Source organism: Carassius carassius, chromosome 4, assembly GCF_963082965.1.
Source record: "Carassius carassius chromosome 4, fCarCar2.1, whole genome shotgun sequence".
Taxonomy (NCBI): domain Eukaryota; kingdom Metazoa; phylum Chordata; class Actinopteri; order Cypriniformes; family Cyprinidae; genus Carassius; species Carassius carassius.
Genome location: NC_081758.1, coordinates 22,360,724 through 22,379,073, shown reverse-complemented (window position 1 = coordinate 22,379,073; position 18,350 = coordinate 22,360,724). Strand labels below are relative to the sequence as shown.

Here is an 18,350-nt window from a genome sequence, read left to right as displayed (position 1 = left end):
GCCGAGAAGACCTCATCATCATCATCATCATCACCATCATCTTCTACGCTCCTCCCGGTATGGCTGCGGTGGTCAGCACAGACACATCACTGTCAGGCACTACTGGATTCTGGGGCAGAAGGTAACTTCATGGACAGCACATTAGCCCACAAGCTCCACATTCCACTCAGACCTCTTCCGCACCACATCACGGTTCACGCCCTCACTGGTCAGCAACTTCCCACCATATCATACATCACTGAAGACATTACACTCATCACCTCTGGCAATCACTCCGAGACCATCTCTTTTCACATCCTTGACTCTCCCCTGGCACCCATTGTCCTCGGACACCCTTGGCTCCTCCTCCACAACCCTAGAATTGACTGGCTCTCTAACTCCGTTTTGTCTTGGTGTAAAAGGTGTCATGAGTCTTGTCTAGTGTCTGCCTGTCCGTCTGTGTCTGTGTTGCAGGAGGAGGCGGTGGATTTGTCTAACGTGCCCGCTGAGTACCTCCATCTGAAGGAAGTGTTCAGTAAGTCTCGGGCTGCTTCTCTTCCTCCGCATCGTCCTTACGACTGTGCCATAGATTTACTATCAGGTAAGTCTCCGCCTAAGGGCAAACTCTATTCACTTTCTGTTCCAGAGAGGGAGGCTATGGAGAAATATATTTCTGATTCTCTAGCTTCTAAATTCATCCGCCCTTCCTCTTCTCCTGCGGGGGCGGGGTTCTTTTTTGTGGGAAAGAAGGACGGATCTCTGCGACCTTGTATTGATTACCGGGGACTGAACAACATCACGGTAAAGAATACTTATCCTTTGCCGTTGATGTCTTCGGCCTTCGAGAGGTTGCAGAGAGCGTCAATTTTCACAAAACTGGACTTACACAATGTGTATCATTTGGTTCGGATCAGGGAGGGGGATGAATGGAAGACCGCTTTTAACACCCCCAGAGGGCACTTTGAATACTTGGTTAGCCCTTCGGGCTCTCCAACTCCCCAGCAGTCTTCCAGGCACTCGTCAACGACGTGCTGCGAGATATGATCGATCAGTTTATTTATGTCTACCTGGACGACATATTGATTTTTTCTTCTTCTCTCCAGGAACATGTGCAGCACGTCCAACGAGTGCTTCAGATGTTGCTAGAGAATGGGCTTTTTGTCAAGGCGGAGAAATGCGAATTTCATGCACAGTCAATTCCATTTTTGGGGTATATCGTGTCGACTTAGGGAATACGCATGGATCCCGAGAAGGTTAAGGCTGTGGTAGAATGGCCAAGCCCAGATTCCCATAAGGCCCTACAGAGGTTTCTGGGGTTCGCTAACTTCTACCGGCGTTTCATTCGCAACTTCAGCCAACTAGCCACACCTCTGACCGCTTTGACCACCAAGACTGCGTTCAGGTGGTCAGACACAGCTGAGGCTGTGCTTGCCAAACTGAAGTGCCGTTTCATTTCAGCCCCTATTCTGATTACCCCTGACCATACACGTCAGTTCGTGGTGGAGGTCGACGCATCAGAGGTGGGGGTAGGAGCGGTGTTATCTCAACGTTCTCCCTTAGACGACAAGGTCCACCCTTGCGCGTATTTTTCATATCGTTTATCTCCGGCAGAACGAAATTACGATATTGGTAACCGAGAATTGTTGGCAGTTAAGATGGCATTGGAGGAATGGCGACACTGGTTAGAGGGATCGGGGGTTCCTTTTATAGTATGGATTGACCACAAGAATTTAGAGTACATTAGCACCGCCAAGAGGTTGAACTCCAGGCAGACTCGGTGGGCACTTTTTTTCGGACGTTTTGACTTTACTATCTCGTACCGCCCGGGTTCCAAAAAAATATCAAACCCGATTCTTTGTCACGTATTTTTGACCATTCCGAACGCCCGTCCACTCCCGAGTGTATTTTTCCTGAGACATTAGTGGTCTACACTCTCACATGGGAGATCGAATCGAAGGTCGGAACGGCCTTAGAAGGGGTAACGCCTCCGCCCGGGTGCCCACCGAACCGTTTATTTGTGCCGGAGGGATTAAGGTCCAACATTATCCAGTGGGGACATTACTCGAATGTAGCTTGCCATCCAGGGGTTAACCGTACTAGATTTTTAGTCAAGCAACGATTCTGGTGGCCACTTATGGCTCGCGACATTCACAGTTTTGTTTTGGCTTGCTCGGTTTGTGCCACTGGTAAGACTTCCAATCGGCCCCCTGATGGGTTACTCCAACCGCTGCCGGTTCCTTCGAGACCCTGGTCCCACATCGCTCTAGATTTCATTACCGCCCTCCCAGGGCAACATGGTAGTTTTAACCGTGGTGGACCGGTTCTCGAAGGCGGCCCACTTTATTCCCTTGCCCAAATTACCCTCAGGCAAGGAGACAGCGTTGACCGTCGTAGACCACGTCTTTCGTTTACATGGCCTCCCGATAGACGTGGTTTCCGACAGGGGACCCCAATTTGTGGCTAAATTTTGGCGAGAATTCTGTAAACTACTGGGAGCGACTGTAAGTCTGTCCTCAGGGTTTCACCCCCAGAGCAATGGTCAAACCGAGAGAGCCAACCAAGATTTGGAAAGGGTGTTGCGATGTTTGGTCTCCAAGAATCCTTCCTCCTGGAGCCAACAATTGTCTATGGTGGAGTACGCCCACAATACCTTACCAGTATCAGCTACGGGCCTATCTCCTTTTGAGTGTAGTGTAGGTTACCAGCCACCTATTTTTCCCAGTATGGAATCCGAAGTTGCGGTCCCCTCCGCTCACGCCTTCGTCCAGAGGTGCCACCGCACTTGGTCCAGAGCCCGTGAGACTCTACTCCAAGTGGGGGCGCGCACCAAGGCCAAGGCCGATCGCCACCGGTCTAGGCCTCCCGTATACGTCGTGGGTCAAAAGGTGTGGCTTTCTACCAAGAATATTCCTCTCCGGTCCGTATCTAATAAATTGGCTCCCAAATTTATTGGCCCGTTTACTGTCACCAAGATCATTAGTCCGGTGGCAGTCCGGTCCAGAGAAGTTGGGTACCTGCTAGGGACATCCTGGATCACTCCCTTATCAATGATTACAATCGACAGGTAAGAGATTCTGGGGACGCCAGGAGGCGTCCTTAGGAGGAGGGGTACTGCCACGGTTCATGAATGCACCGTCTCCAGCTGTAGTCATGTTATGTCATGTTGATTGGTTCATGTGGGTGTTGCCACGGATCGCCTGATCAGCGGCAGGTGCATCTCATTCCAACCGCCTATTTAACGCCCTGTCTTTCGTCTCCTGTTTGTCAGATCGTTGTTTGAGGTCCTCGTGTTGATGTCTGTTCGTGCTCCTGTGTTCCTGTCCTTGCCCTGTTTCCTGTTTCGGTCTCCTTTGGATTATCACAGTCACTCACGGATTATCACCGCGGATCACCGATCTACCACCACCGTCATCGCTACCAACGCACTCAAATCACCTACTCACCTGTCTGTGCTGCCATTGTGGTTCCTGCGTCACTCACCAGCATTCATCCATCACACCTCCTGTCAATAAACTATCTTTACTTGCATATGCCTCCTGTCCTCCATTGTTAGCGTCACAATAGCTAATTGAATTTTCATGTGAATGAAAAGACTAAAATCAAATTTATGTTGAACATTTGAGACCATAATAAACTGCATATTATTTCAACTCACCAGCAGCTTTTTAACTTGTACTTTTCTAACTCTCTTTCTGAGTTTTTCTATCACTGTTATCATCATTGTGATGACATTAGCATCTCCTTTGTTAATAGAGGGAAGAGAGAACTATACACAAATCTGTACATTATTATAGCTCATCAGAATATATAATGTGATCATTTCAGTCAAACCTCAGTACATTTCTGACTGGCTTTTTGATTTTTTTTTTGCAGTTATTCTATATAATTCATTGTGTGTATGTGTGTAAAAGTAACTAATCCAATTAGCAGTTTTATTTTGCAATAGGAGTCACTGAGCTGATAATCTCTTGAGACTGCACTCTACTAATCTCCTTTAGTTGTTGTCTCTCCCCCACCTCTAGCTCTTGTTTATTTATGAATGGGAATGAACTCCTCTTTTCTCCATCCTTTCATTTAAAGAAGATCCATTGATTCTCTGTCTTCGTATAGTGTCGTTCTCTGTTCCCTCTTAAAAGCCATCCTTTTGTCCTCATCCATTTACTCTGGCTTGGCTTGTTTGTTGTCTGGGGTAACGCTGTTGCTGGGGATGATGTCAGAACACATTCAGCTCTCAGTAGCCCTGTTTAGGATTGGCTTTTACACGGTAAGCCGAGCAAATGTCTCCATATTTTGTCGTACAGTTTATGCATGCACCGATTGGTGCCTTTTCTTTGATTTTAGTTATTTGGATGTTTGTCCAAACTTATTTTGGTGGAATTATGTTGTGTAATAATGCAACAGGTTACCTGAAGCAACAGGTGACCATATTCACCAAATTACACAATGCAAACACAACAATAGTTCTTGCATGTAGATTTGCATGTATGATAGCTGGAGTTATAATCTATGTCCGACAGCTTTCTTGAGCTGGTAGCAAAAATGATTAAACTGTGGTGAATATTAGTGTGTGTTTATCCCCAGGGAGCAGTGTGGCAGGTGTTTTCAGCAACTCTCAGGTTAACTTCTGTGGTTTTATATAATAAGTCACAGGGGAACCTTATATGATAGAAACAAAACTAAACTCTAATCCTATTGTTACATGTTCTTTGTTATGACTGGAGGTCTTTCAGCATTTATCTAGTCTTCCATCTTGAGTTACGTCCTACTGAGATGTGCTCTATTAGAATAAAAGTAACTTCTGTTGGATCAAGCTTTTAAGCTTCCTGTTATTAACATGAAAAGATGTGGGAACAGGAATATTTATGTGATACCTGGCAGCAGCGATGGTACGTGGTGATCTGCTTTGGTGAAGATGGTCACACCCTCACATAAATTATGTATGTTGTAGATATTATTCAATATCCTGTCAGTTTGTTTGTTTAAATACACTACCGTTCAAAAGTTTCGATTAAGGAATTTGTTTTTGAAAATTGAAAGTTTCAGAACTCAAAACTAACTCCCCAGTTTACATGTGAATTATTCTTGTCTAGCCTTCTGTAATGGCTGGATTTGAAATCGGGAGAAATGTGACAATTTCTCTTTGACACACTATTGTCGTGCATTGTCGTCATTTGAAATCAAGGAAGTATGTTCTTAACAACAAAAGTAAAAGCAGATATTTTAAACAGTGGGTAATCAAACATCTGCTGGTCCCCCTTGACTTCCATAGTTTGGAAGAAAAAGTTTAGTTACCCACATTCTTCAAAATATCTTCTTTTGTGTTCAGCAGAGCAGCAAATTCATAGTAGATCTTAAATTCTCAATACAGTCAGCACAATAAGAAGTTGAAAGCAACAGGTGTGTGTCCCAGTGTGGATGTGGTGTGTGCCTGTCAGGGTGCAGGTTTTATTGCGTCTCATTAGTTTACTTTAGGGCCTTCATTGAGGCTGCAATGGAGGGGAAAGTCACAAGCATTCTATTTTGGTCCTGGTCTGAAATTGTGCCACGTGGCAAACGGTTGTCAGGCCTCTCACTCTAAACAGACCACCCTCCCTCATTCCCAGTTTTGCATGTGTATTTATGCATTAGGATGCGGCTGCATGAGTGTTTACTCCGTTCTGATGCAAGTCTGACATGTACTTATTCACACAAAACTGTTACTGACAGAACTTAAGATTTTTTTTTCTTTTTCCTATTGTTCATGAGATGTTTGTTTTGTTTTTTTGTTAACTGCCCATTTGTTCCATTTCATGTGGCCTTTGTGTTAATAGATTGACTGACAATAACAATGTTTGCTTTCATTAGGTTTGCTGAGAAGGCCCTGAGAAAGTTATTCGTAGGGAATGTTTGGCTCAGATTGTTCAAAAACACTGGAGACAGTATATTTCCAGGTTATGCCAGTTTTTTTTAATCTTATCAGCAACAGGAATATTATGAAATGAGCTGCATCAATACCCATCAAGACTAAAACGTTAATTACTGTTAGTATTGTAAGGGTTCAGCATCAACTTCTAGAGACAGCTCAGCCAAACATTACAAATTCTCTCATCTAGGTTATTCTTAACCTGTATGATTTTATTCTACATAAAATAATATATTATGAACAATGTTGGTACCCAAACAGTTTTTTTATTCATGATGAGCCGAAAAACATTGGACTTTCAAAACGGATGATTTGCAATCCTGATTCTAATTTAAGATTCTAACTAACTAAGATTCTACTTTTCTGTTATGAAATAAATATCTGAAGCTAAAGACTTGTTAAATATAATTATTAATATATTTAGTCAAAAATTTCTTGAAAGAGAAAAACTGCATCTGCTGAAAGCAAATGCACATATCTGCTAAAAATTATAAACTTTTAGTAGTGTCGTACTACAGCACTGACACACATAACAAGCAGGTTTATAGCATTTTTTTTTCTTCCAAGTATAAAATTCCAGTCTTTTATTGACCACTAGTGGTCAGTGTATTTGTTTTATCCAGTGGACTTTTTTATTGTGAAGTTTTTTTTAATCTTGTTGACTGGTGTTCTTGTTTCCTGTGTTAATTGCATGCCTTGGGACAGTCGTGACTAATGGTTAGAAAGTCGGACTTGTATCCCAAATGTTGCATGTTGACGTCTCAGTACTGGCAGGGATTGTAGGTGGGTGGGGGGGGGGGGGAGTAAATGTATAGTGCTCTCTTCCACCTTCAAAACCACGACTGAGGTGAGACCCTTGAGCTAAAAAGAAAGCACTGTTTACCAATCCTAGTCCTTGAGCACCGCTAACAATGCACAGTGTGTAGTGTCCTTTATTTGAACCAGCTATTTAATTCAATGTTCACTCCAGTTTGGGGAGCTCCAGGACTATAGTTGAAAAATGGTCAGACAGCTTGCCTTTGTGTATACAAGACCGTTACAAAAGTGTCATTAAGATACTATTAGTATTTGTTATTTTTATTCAGCAAAGAGGGATTAAATAATAATAATAATAATAAAAACTGACTTTTATAATGTTGCAAAAAATATTTCAAATAATGTGAGGAATTTTTTAGCTATTTTGCCCACCCCTAGGAAGAACACAGTCGCAGCATAACCTTCCTTCAGATTTAAATATTAGGAATGGGTGGTTGAACGTAATTTTTAATGAAATTTCAGCTCACGTCAGTAAAACGTGAGTGTTTGTTCGCTTCATTTCACCGTGGATTCTTTTGTAAACAAGACACAGGTCAATGCTGGATTTGCAGAGAGACTGAGATTAAAAAGCAATGCTGTCTATATTGGATCCGACAGGAATGACACAGTACACTTATGTGAATAAAAAATATATGTGTCAATTGCTTTGTTCGAGGCCTGGATATGTCCTGATTATGTGTACGTTATCTAACCAAAGTCACAGAAGACTCTTCCAACTATAAAGGATGTAGCTTGTCAAATAGACACACAGAAAGTTCGTTTTCTATGCAAAACTGTTATCCAGTCATAGCAGTTGGCGTTTAATTCCAAGTCCTCAGTGCGGCAAGCCCATAAAAACCAAGGGTTTCTCGAGCCGGCCTCAAAACCAGGATAGAGAACAGCCGATTACTTATTGATTTTCATATTTTTGAATGAAAAAACATGTAAACGTCATAAGTGAACCTCAGACAACGGTATAAAATATTGCCATTTCATGACCCATTTAAAGTGATAGTTCACCTAAAAATTCAAATTGTTCAAAATTTACTCTTCTTTCTGTTGAAGAATGTTGATAACCAAACAGTTTTGGAGTAGGGTTGACACGGTTTATTGTTGCTTTACCTCTTTTCCTCGCTTTCCTTCGCTTTAAATAGCTGACTCCTGCTGCTGATCTGTGATGCGACTGGCGTTTCGTTTTTAAGTGTAGTGTCTGTATTCCAACTGAACTAAATTATTTTTATTACTATAAAAAAATCAAAAAGAAGAAAAAGTGGTGGTCGGATATAAGAGTATTTTCACTATCCCTTACATTTCTTTTGTTTGTTAGATCAAAGATTAGGTTATATTGGCTTTTTATGAGGTCTGAGAATATTCTTTTTCAGCCACTTTTGATGAAGCAGTCCAAATCGGCAACAGTGAATGCCCAACAATTACAAATGTGTTGACTGGTAGAAGAGTCAGGATTGGAAAACTGTAGTTCTGACCCATTTAGATCTCCCCAGTAAATGCTCTGTATTATTTTGTACATCAGTGAAGATTCACTTGTTGAAATGCAGGCACTGCAATGCAGATGTGCCCAAACTGTGAGGGGGAAAGTCTTTTAAAAGCTTGAAACTGATGATTGCAACATGATTGTTTTGTACCAGAGACTTAAATTTAAAGTCTTTCCATATGTCATTTCAGTGAGTCCAGTTGTGTCAGGAGAAACGGGCTGGAGTCAGTTGCGGGTTTACACTGAGCTTTATTGAAAGCAGATGAACAAGGCAGATGAGTATCGTTCCACAGTTTAGCTCGTTCGACAGCCGAGACCCAGAGAGATGAAAGCTGGAATCTTAGGAGTACTGCATTCATGAGAACAAGAGGCAGAGCAAAACAGCAAAAGACACTGGAGCCTGAAGACAAGACAAGGTGAATTGAGTACACAGACCAGCTCGAGCTATTGGTAGCTAAGAGTTACAACAGTCTGGCCACGAACAGAGAAACACAGGGAATTATAAAGGTAAAAAATTAGAAGAACATTGAGAACAGGTGGCGAACAATTAAGGTTAACAACGGAGAAACAAGGAGGGCGGGGAAAACTCAAATCAAACAGGCAGAGGCAGTGAGCTGTCAAACCATCCAAACACACATTCACAACCCCAAAAGGCAGGTGATTAGCCCCGAACCCTGACAAGTTGTTTCTTCAATCTGGCAGATTTTCTATGGTTTATGGTTGGTATTTTCCATTTCACTAAGAATAATTTTATGTTTATTGAAGATTGAATATTCTTTGAAGAGAAGATGAGTTTCTCAGGAAATCGCGTTTTTGTCTAAAAATCAAGGGAAGTGTTATAGGAAGAAATCTGTTAGCATAAACAACTAATATTGTTGTTGGATATTATTGTGCATAATGGCTAGCCTGCAGTGTTGGGAAGGTTACTTTGGAAATGTAATAGGTTACAGATTACAAGTTACCCTGTTTAAAATGTAATAGTAGTGTAACTTTTTCTATTACTTTATTAAAGTAATGTAACTAATTACTTTTGAGTACTTTTTGATTACTTTTCTAAATTTGTGAAAATTAAAGAATAATAAATAAAAGCATATACATCAACTTAAATACAGTTATCTAATAAGCATGTGACGTATTCTGTGTTTTTGTCTTTGAAACTGCTGTCTCTGTATATGATGATAGTTTTCTCAAAATAAGTAAAATGCACATGAAGTGACACAGAGCAGTTCTAGAAATTATGTTTATGTGCTCGTGTACTCCTATATTGAGGCAGCAGAGGTTGAAAACACTGCGAGCTTCAGTAGGTAGGTTCAGTAATACAAACAAATTCATGGACAAAACTATTTTTTGTATGGACCTGACATAAAAAAGGTTTAAATCTTTAATTTGGGGACATGCAAAATAATTAAGAGTTCTCTCCTGAACTGCACCTTCACTTCCATTTTTCTCTTCAGTCTCTTTATTTTGCCCTGTTATCCATCTCTCTCATGACTTTAATACTCAAGATTGAACAAAACTATACTTTACAATACAAAACTCTACAATACTACAATATCTTTATAGAAAAATCCTTATACTGTACACGAGTCATGTTTTTCCCTTACAAAAAATTACCATGCTTTTATTAGCCTATATAAAAGTAAAATAACCTTGTTTTTTTTTTTTTTTTGCAAATGGATTTGTATTTATTTTTAAATAAATACATTTGTAAAATAATTTTACATTTTTGGTTATCACAGTTAACCAATAGTAACCATTTTCTCTGGATTTATAGTTAAATATTAAAATGTTAATTTTCGTAAGGGTTGTGTTGTTGTCTGTCGTAGCTCCCCCTAAACCTATTAAAAAAAATCTGAATTTTTTTTCAGCTAAATTACTACTGTAACATTACAACTGATAATAATGATGTCCTTTATATAGTATTTTGAGTGATGACTGATTCGGTCTGATCCAAACCGTTTGGCGGAGGCGCGGAGAGCGCGCGAGTCACAACTAACACTTCATGACTTATTAGTGATTTAATTATCAAATGGCGGATTCGCAAATGATCGCTTTAGTACATTCGGCAGGCAATTATACAATAATGATATTAAATAGTGGGTCAAAATCGGCTGCCAGGCCACCGGGAATTGTCCCGGTTCTCCCGGTGTCCAGTCCGCGCCTGATTTCCACAGACACGCAGAATGTGCAAGTCATATATTGCATTTTTGGGGCTTTATATTCACAGACACTAGTCAATGTCATGTTTTGATTCAAGTGTACTGACCTACTTTTGATTTAGTCATCCAAAATGTGGCATATTCCGTCCGCGTTAGGCATTCCGTTTTTATGACTGGATTCTACAAACCAGACTGTCACTGAGTCCCAATTCGCCTACTTATACTACGACCCATAGGCGTAGATTACGCGGGGGACGTGTCCCCCCCACTTTTTAGAAAATGTAAATTTGTCCCCCGCACTTTTTCATAGGGGAAGTGTTCACGACATGGTGAGGTTTTCGCAAGACAATGTGTAGTTATACATACAGATTTAAAATTCAAAGAGAAAAGATCGTCTATCTATCTACACGTGACTTTCACGTTGCCATGGTAATCAGTCACTCGCGCTCGTGCATCACCACACGCCCATGCTCGCACCCGCACTGAATCCATCGTCGAAGGTCGAAATGAATTCAAAACGGCAAAAAACTATTCACTCTTTTTTCGCGAAAAAGTCAAGCACCGTAAGTTGTCATGTGGTATCCGAATTGGGTTGCTCATTGTCATTGATGAATAACTTCGCCTAATTTTCTTTATGAAGAATTGAAGATTGAAGAACCTTAAATAAATTGAAGATTTTCACTAACGTTACTGCACAAACGTGCAGCTTATTTTGATCTTTTTTATTCGTAATGTCTTTTATTTTCACAGATATGTTATCAAAGCCCTTCAAATTATAATAAAGATTGTGATTGTTAATGCTGAATTTGGATTTTCATGCATTAGGCTAACAGCCATTATCTAATTTATTTGCTTGAATCATGCAGCGTTGTAACGTGTACAAGATGTTTACCATATAATAAGGTAACACTTTACAATTAGATTAAAAAAGTTTGTAGACAAACTTTAAGTTTTCTTTAAAAAGCCTAACCAGAAAGTCTGAAGAAGTTTTAAAAGCATTAAGTTTGCATGTTTTCAATATGAAAGACAGTTTTGTAGGGTTCATTAATATTATTGCGCTAATTTAATTTTTATTTTTTTTTCTTCTCTGTTGTCAAGATTGATCAAGAAACAGGGAGCCTAGGGTTGTCAGGTCAGAAAGAGGATGACACACAACAAAAAGAAACTTCACAGGTGAAAAGTGATAGACTGGCTTTTAAAAACACCTGCTATTGCATTTTTTTATTGTATAAAATCTACAACAGGTGTTTGAAGTACCATATATAGACCAATCATAAAATTACCATTAGGAAAATATAGGAAACATAATTTAGGATTCAAATTATTGGTTATTGTTCAGCAGTGTACATAATTTCTTATGTATGTCACAATTCCATGTCTCTGCATATTTCAAACACTTCTTTATTGTCAATAGACAGAGCCAGAAGTTACTTTAGAGTTGAGAGGGAATGAAGCAGAAAGTTTCAAGAAGGCCTCAGAGGTGAGGGAAAACAAATGACTGGAATAAGTTCAGAATTTTGTTCAGGTCCAAGTACGATTATCAGTCAACTACTGAGGCTGCAAACACTCTTCGGAATATGTTGCCAGAAGTCCGCCAACTCTTTGACCAAGTGGAAACACTTGTGAGGTTGCTCCTTGTTTGCCCTGTTTCTTCAGCAGAGGCTGAAAGAAGCTTCAGCTGTCTGCGAAGATTAAAAACCTGGCTCCGAAGCACAATGACACAGTCTTGTCTTAACAATGTTGCTGTGTGTCACATCCACAGTGACAAACTGGACAGTATAGATAGGGAGATGATTGCTCAGCAATTCATAGATGGAAATCAACGTCGCAGAAACACTTTTGGCAGTTTCAAGTAGCTTAAAATGCTGAGATATATATACACGTTAACTCTGTATGAATAATCTGCTGCTTTTGAAAAAAACAAGCCTAAAAGGAAAAGCATAAATGTGAATGAACACTAACTGTTTATTGCATCTTATTGTTCCACTAATTTAAGGTCTCCTTACTGTGACATGTTTGTCATTTGAGTTCAATACATACAGTATCTGCAAATGTGTGGTTTGAGTGATTTTTTTTATTTCCTTCCTGAAATGTGGACTAGAATAAAGTAGAGTGTGAATGTGAAAGTATCCATTACTGTGTGCCATTCACATACAAAACAACATACACAAAAAACTATTTAAAATATGTAAACAATATAGTAAAATATACAATACCATGTGCAATATAGATTACAGAACATCTGTATTCCTTTTTTTCTTTCTGTTTTATTGCTTTACACATGAATAGCATATTAAGCCAATTAAGCAATAACCTGTCTACAAAGATCTAAAAAAAAAAAAAAAAAACTGGTATAATGCTTGACATTCTGTCCCCCTCACTTTTGAAATGATGGCTACGCCCCTGCTACGACCTAAAAGTATGTACTTTTTTTGTGAGGGAAAAGTAGCCTACATACTTTTGAGTGTGTAGCAAAAGAGTATGCACGTTCTGGGACATACTTCGATGACGTCATGCAACGTGAACGACAACGTGGTTGCCTAGTTACGCACACCACAACTGTTAACGTTTCATTCATTCTTGTAACGTTATGTCCAATAAAATTTTATTTACTATTCCCATCTTTTTTTTCATCGTTTTTTTTCACAATACATTTTACAATGTGTTCTTCTACCAAGTTGAGGAGTGAAGAAGCAGGGCGGCATCATCGTAGAACCAAACGCAGGTCGTTTGTGAGGCGGCTGGTTCTGACATTCATGTGCAATGTGTGTAACGAAAGCTACTTATTCTAAAGTTCAAATATTTAAAGTTTATAGTATAACTATAAAAAAGCTGAGGGCGCATCTCCGCTGCTGCATCCGGCTGCCATGTTTACATCACCGCAAAGCCATCGCAAAGCTCTTCCCTCCCGCACGCAATGGGTTGTGGGCAATATTAGCACTTAGAGTGTGCATTGATCTGCACTTCGAATTCTAACCGGAAATAGTAGACCATCCGGGTATCTTTGGAATACTCTTTTCAACATACTACGATTTGAGACGTACTAATTCTAGTTTTGCATACTATTTAGGACGGATAGTATGCGAATTGGGACTCAGCGTGTATTTCCGCATCCCGGAAATTATTAGGGCGGTATGTCTCAGAATAGTCAGTGCAATTTGGGAAGGAAATCAGTTAAATCTGTATGTGGATGTGTGTAAATATTCAAATGTAATCCCCTTTGTAATCGTAAAAAATTTCATAAGTAACTGTTATTTAATTACTCATTTTTTCTTAGTAACTGTAACTAATTACAGTTACAACAATTTTGTAATTAAATTACGTAATGCCGTTACATGTAACTAGTTACTCCCCAACACTGCTAGCCTGACTTGCATTATCTCCTGATCCCGTTTCACAAGCTTCTCCCATCACTTCCTGTCCTCTCTCTACTAGCAATGCCATTAGAAAAAAAATCGAACTGAACATGTCAACACAACAAAATCAGTGTTATATTAGTATTATTTATATACTCTTAGTATTTGTTAATATATTGAATACGCTTTTATTTTAATAGATTACTTTTAGTTCGTTTTAGTGAATTTTCTATGTATATTTTGCTGCTGTTACATGGCCAATCTTTCTTTTTCAGGTCAGTGCAGTTCAAAAAGTTCTTAAATAAGGCCTAATATCTCCTTTCATACATAAGCAAATTTGAAATCTTCTGTTTGTGCCATGCACGGAAAACCTGTTCTTCATTTAAACTGGAGTGTTTGATTCCAGCTTGATTCCAGCTTGAGATGCACCAGTTGACCAGAGCCATTGAAAAACAGAGTTTTGACATGCTTTGATCTCACCGTCACATGGTGTCAGTCATCGCTGTCAGTCTGTTTGAATTTAAGCAGATAGACAGCAGTTTCACTAAATTTGCAGCCATTTTTGGTAAATATTGACTAGGGAGGTAACGATTCACTCAACCCACGATTCAGTTCGATTTCTCTATTTTGGTTTCACGATTAGATTCACAATTTTTTGTAATTTTCTTTTTTTTTTACAAAATAAGGTTTAAGACAAATTATAAATTAAAAGTGTCCTTTTATTATTGCTTGGACAAAATGCTGCACGATTCTTTGTAAAATTGAAATATAACACTATAATATTATATATTATATTATTATACTATATTATTACACGACTCTGTGGAATACTTGATTCTGATTGGTCAGTCGCGACATTCTGAGGTATGCTATCCCTGGATAACATACTGTAAATGCTAATAACACAGGCTCACCCGGGTAACAGCAGTCAGCACTGTACTCTTGCTTGAACTATTTTTTTCTTGGTGGAAGCTTAGTGTTTGTTTAGCTAATAAAATATTAAAACTTGATTCAAAATGGTGTACAATTGTTTAACTATGTCATCCTGGTATCGTGGACTCGCTCTCGTTTCATTCAAATGCAGCTGCTGTCATTTTGCTACGATTGTTTTGTAAGCTGTAATGAATCATAAGAGAACTAACAAACTGGGAAGGTTTTAAGAAATGTTCTTAATTCTTTTATTGCCTAAATTATTTTGTGGTGAAATGTTGGGTAATAAATGGTTAGACTGCACCATTTCCCTTAAATGTCCATCTAGTTTGAACTTTCCGCTTGCTCGCAACTGCTGTCTTCACGGAAGCTTTGCGTTCAAATGTTTCAACTCAAATCAATATTTTGCATCTAATTATTTACTTATGTGGCAAGTAGCCCTTCAGGCTGATATAGGGCTGTAGCTATCGAATATTTTAGTAATCGAGTATTCTACCAAAAATTCCATTGATTAATCGAGTAATCGGATAAAATGTGTTTTTGCTTAATTAAAGTGCAATATTAATTATGCAAGAGAAAATAAGACTCCTGGGTCTCAACTAAGTTGAAAATCCTTTTTTTAGAATTTTTTTTTTATATTTTAAATGCATAGAATGCAATGCATACATCAAAAATAAACATTGAATTATTACCCATTGTTTCTCTGTCTGTACTTGTACTGTGAACAATGACAATAAAGTTGACAGATGAATTAAGTGCATTTAAGTGCCATTCGGTTGGGGTTTTAAATAAAGCATTTTCTGAGATGCACATTAAACATTAAACACATAAAACATTAATTTAAAGCAAACTTAACTTTTTGGTAAACAAAGGGGATTTACTATTAAAAATAAAACATGGAAGAAATTTTGTGTGATTAAACCTTAAAAAAAAAAAATAATAATAATAATGTTTGATTTTTTTTTTTAGTAGTAAGCTATGTACATTCTGCTGAAAAATAGTAATACATCTCTGGCAAATACCTGTCTAAAACAGGACTTTTATTTTGACGGGTTGACGTACCTTTACAGCTCTGTGTATGTGACGTGACACTAGTTTTACTCAAATCAAACGGTCAAATGCTCATGAAGTGACTGTCAGAGCAGTTCTGGAGATGTTGTTCATGTGTTCACGTCCTTATTTAGTGAGACAGAAGATGCTGAAATCACCACGAGCGTCACGCGCGCTTCAGTGTATGTGATAAAGGAAGACGAGCTTCTGCTCCATTCATTAACAGAGACACGCAGAACATGCAGGATTCATATTTAAACAGACTGTTCCGGCTAAATATTTACAGATATTAGTCCATATCGATATTTGATGTAAGTGCAATGACCTATTTTTTATTAATTAATAAAAAATTTGGCAAATTTCGTGCCATTGTGCGTTAAACTGTAAATTCAATTTTATGACTGGATTCCGCGATTCCCTCCGCGTTTTCTGCATCGCGGAAATCATAGGGCCCTAGTTGTCGTATGCCAGCTCTATCTTGCAGTGGACACACGCCACGACGTTCTCTTTACGTCTGCCCGCGCCCTAAAATCAAAACACTGTCACACAATATAAACAATGATAATCTCCTGCAGCAGCGAGTTCACAGTCAGAGGTAGAAACCACCTTTATTTAGAGCGGGCTTCTGAGCCTCAAAAACGAGCTCTAGATCTAGGGAATGCGGGTGGAGATAGGAATAACCGTCTCCAACCCGTCCGCCAGATCTCGTGCAATCACCAGGAACTTAGTCCCGCCTGCCTCAGCAACAGCAGGACCGGAATCGCAAGATTACAAGCACAGACACACTCCTCGGAGCGTGCCCGGCGAGAGCGGAGAAGCACAATCAGCCCCCTTATTTTTCTTCGAGAGCTGACTGCGCGAGTTATGCTCCTCATTAATGCTGCTCGTTATAATATTTAGGCTTGTGTAACTGACGCTTGTGCAACTGATGTTTATGCAACTGATGCTTGTGCAACTGATGTTTGTGCAACCGAGCTCATCGACGCCCTCTGTGTCAATCTCCTCGGAGAAAGACAGGTGGAGTGCGAAAGCGAAACCCGCGAGCACAGCCACCACTCCGCCTCGGCAAAAAGCGGGACCGACACCACGAGAAACGCTAGTGAAGGCTCCCTCCTCAAAGAGAGCCTTCTGAGAGTGAAACAAAACCGTAACAAATGGTCGCATGATCTGCGTGCTTCGCTCTCAAGCAGACAACACACTGCGTGTTCCTACCCCAATATATTATCACGGGCAGGGAAAACACACATTCTGAACGCTTCCTGCTTTAGCCCAAAACTTCTCTTGACTGAGGTTTGATATAATGGAGCTTATCAGTGGACAAACAACACTAAATAAGACTCACAGAACAAATAGCGACTGACACACACACACAGAGAGCTTCGCTGAATGACAAAAAACTGACTCGTTCCACATCACATGCTTTTATAGCTTCCTGGTCGCTACGTCACCCGCCTATGATGTCACGCCCATTCTTGAGACTGATTTCACATTTTATTCAGAGCTGGTCACGCTGAAGGGGAACTATTTATCGCCCAGCACTATAATAGCATTTTATTCTGGGGAGTGATGGCACTCAACTGTGACAGAACACCTGAAAGGCATAATATGTAAGATTTTTTAATTAGAATATCCAAAAATTACTAGAACAGTGTCATATTGTCACAGATAGACTCTAGTCAAAGACAGGTTAGTGATCAAACAGACAGGTTCATTTAACAGATACGGGACCAGGCTCTGTGGAGAAAGGAGACAGAGGTGAGTGGTAGGGTTTGAGGATGGAGATACTGTGATGGGAGTGGAAGTTCATACCTGAACGGGTTGACTTGATGGATGTTGGGGAAGGGACCAATGAATCTGGGACTCAGGTTATGGCAGGGAAGCCTGAGGCGGATGACTCGGGTGGAGAGCCATACCTTCTGTCCTGGGTGGTATGTGGGAGTGGAGGCCCTCTGGACAGCCACATGATGTTTATGGTGTCAGACTGCATGCTGGAGATGTTGGTAAGCTGAGTCCCAACCCCTCTAACTCTCCTGGAACCAATACGTTACTGTGGGAACATCTGCCAGTTCCCCGGATCTTTCCCTCCGTTTGGCAATTACTCTGAGGGTGGTATCCAGAAGATAGACTTACTATCACACCTAGGAGCGAGAAGAAAGATCTCCAAACTCGGGAGATAAATTGGGGACGTCTATCTAATACAATGTCCTCGAGGATGGGAAAACTTCCAAAAACATGGTTAAAGAGTATCTCCGCCGTCTCCATGGCAGTTGGAAGTCCTTTTAGAGGCACCAGCTGGCAGGCCTTGGAGAATCTATCCACTGCTACTAGGATACCAGTGTTACCTTCGGATGCGGGTAAATCTGTAACGAAATAGACTCCTAGGTGTGACCAGGGACGATGTGGAATGGGGAGAGAAAGGATCTTTTCAGCTGGTAAGTGACGTGGTGTTTTAGCCATGGCGCATTCCCGGCATCCTATCACGTACCTTCTGATGTCGTTGGCCAATCCCGGCCACCAGAAACAATCTTGAAGCAGTGAGAGGGTGTGATTAGTCCCAGGATGACCAGTAGGTGTGAGTCGAGGGGCACCAAAACGGAGCAGGATCGGAGACACTGGCAGCCGCAATATCCTCGTCCAGGGTCCATTAAATGGGGCTGACAATCAGACTTGATGAGAGGATGGGTTCA

The 18,350-nt window shown here is 40.2% G+C and overlaps 1 protein-coding gene across 1 annotated transcript in view; it reads left to right on the top strand.

Annotated features, from left to right (window-relative positions):
- The first annotated feature begins 3,993 nt into the window (after nt 1–3,993).
- The window catches only part of LOC132130686 (ADP-ribosylation factor-like protein 15), a 128,786-nt gene continuing 114,429 nt past the window's right edge, over nt 3,994–18,350 (top strand). Inside the window, exon 1 of the mRNA XM_059542474.1 lies at nt 3,994–4,243. Coding sequence (XP_059398457.1) covers nt 4,187–4,243 — 57 coding nt within the window. The 5' untranslated portion in view covers nt 3,994–4,186. The remainder of the gene's footprint in view (nt 4,244–18,350) is intronic.